At 27.6% G+C, this 1,387-nt stretch overlaps 1 protein-coding gene across 1 annotated transcript; it reads right to left on the minus strand.

The window, feature by feature from the left end:
- Positions 1-538: 538 nt before the first annotated feature.
- LOC126909769 (uncharacterized) lies at positions 539-1,381 on the minus strand. The gene is made up of 2 exons (XM_050692199.1): positions 1,153-1,381; positions 539-1,095 (listed from the first exon to the last, which is right to left on the minus strand). The coding sequence occupies exons 1-2, from the start codon at positions 1,312-1,314 to the stop codon at positions 832-834; spliced, it is 426 nt and encodes a 141-aa protein (XP_050548156.1). The 5' UTR covers positions 1,315-1,381; the 3' UTR covers positions 539-831.
- Between the last annotated feature and the right edge of the window lie 6 nt (positions 1,382-1,387).

The following is a 1,387-nucleotide window of genomic DNA, read 5'->3' on the forward strand; positions in this document are numbered from 1 at the left end:
TCTAAGTTCAGCGCTAAACCATAATGGAAATGTACTTTTTCCGATTTAATACGTCGGTATTTATTTAAGAATCACGTCATTCAAACATTTTAAAATTTATTAACAAATGCAATCATTTCCCAATAAATAATTCCCATCTATAAATTCAACTCTCAATGTTATTACATTATAATATTAAAGTATAATCAACTCATTTTATCATAATATTAGCAATTATCATTGCAGACATATAAACAAAGACATATTAATATAGACTACAGGACAAAGATAATTTTCATATAGTACATTATTAACTTCTAGGAACTTTTTTAACTAATTAACGTACAAAATAATTTAATAAAATAACAATGTTTAATAAGTGTCGAACAGCTTTATTTCATTTAAACAACAATTAACATAATTAGTTTTATGAATCATATTTAATTCAGAAAAAAATAAAGATAATTGAACAAACAAAATCTAAAAATACAACAAAAAATTAAATAATGTAACAAAAAACAAATATATAACTAATAAATAAAACAATAAGATGATTGGTTATGAAAATACAAATAGTTCATAATAAATGTAATGAAAAAAATATATATAATATAAAAAGACATCATTGACAGTTAAGGAATATATACATTGACTGTCGAATGCAAATGAATAGGAGTTATAAGGTAGTATAGTATTTTATAATCAAATCAGTTTCACCACCGTACTCGGTCCAATAGTTTTTATTGCTACTACGTTAGCATAAACAGTAGTTAGCATTTCTTTTGGCGGAGGTATTACAACAATTTCAATTAATAAAGACTCTCCTTCAAAGTGCTTTGGCATTTCGTAGACTTATCTTCGGTTAAACAACATCGTTTGTGCAATGTCAATCAAGTAAATTTTTAACATACCATCGTTCGCCTCGTCCATAATTTTCCCACGGTACCATTCAGCGCCAAAAAATATCAAGCACATGTCGTACTTTTCAACTTTCTGGATGCGTCTCAAGTTATTTTCTACTTCGCGTAGTTTATCACACAAGGTGATAACAGACTTTCTACTCTCCATAGAGTGTACAAGATAACATGTCTTCGTTCGTTTTTGAACTATCATTATCTGTGGAAAAATTATAATAATAAAAGATTGTATGTATGATAATTATAAATAACTAACTTTTTGCGTCTCGCCTAGTTTTAATGTTGGTTTCTTAGTACATGGGCCTCTTGTTGTTATGACAGTGTTGAGATTTCGTTCTTTGCAGTATTTTACTTTAACTTCATATCGGTTCATATCTGTGTTCTTTGTGCCATGCTGTTGATACGATAACATTTGCATGTGCCCATATCTCTGTTTCCAATAACATCGTTGTACCGTTTAATAGACATATATATATATATATATATATATA

The sequence above is a fragment of the Daktulosphaira vitifoliae genome, unplaced genomic scaffold (assembly GCF_025091365.1).
Source record: "Daktulosphaira vitifoliae isolate Bord-2020 unplaced genomic scaffold, ASM2509136v1 Scaffold_1204, whole genome shotgun sequence".
In the NCBI taxonomy this organism is placed as follows: Eukaryota; Metazoa; Arthropoda; class Insecta; order Hemiptera; family Phylloxeridae; genus Daktulosphaira; species Daktulosphaira vitifoliae.

Bases quoted from the DNA above. Each gene is read 5' to 3' on its own strand.
- LOC126909769 (XM_050692199.1), bottom strand. From the start codon at position 1,314: ATGCAAATGTTATCGTATCAACAGCATGGCACAAAGAACACAGATATG. The intron at 1,096-1,152 runs GTTAGTTATTTA...ATTTTTCCACAG, and splicing joins AACTAGGCGAGACGCAAAAA to ATAATGATAGTTCAAAAACG.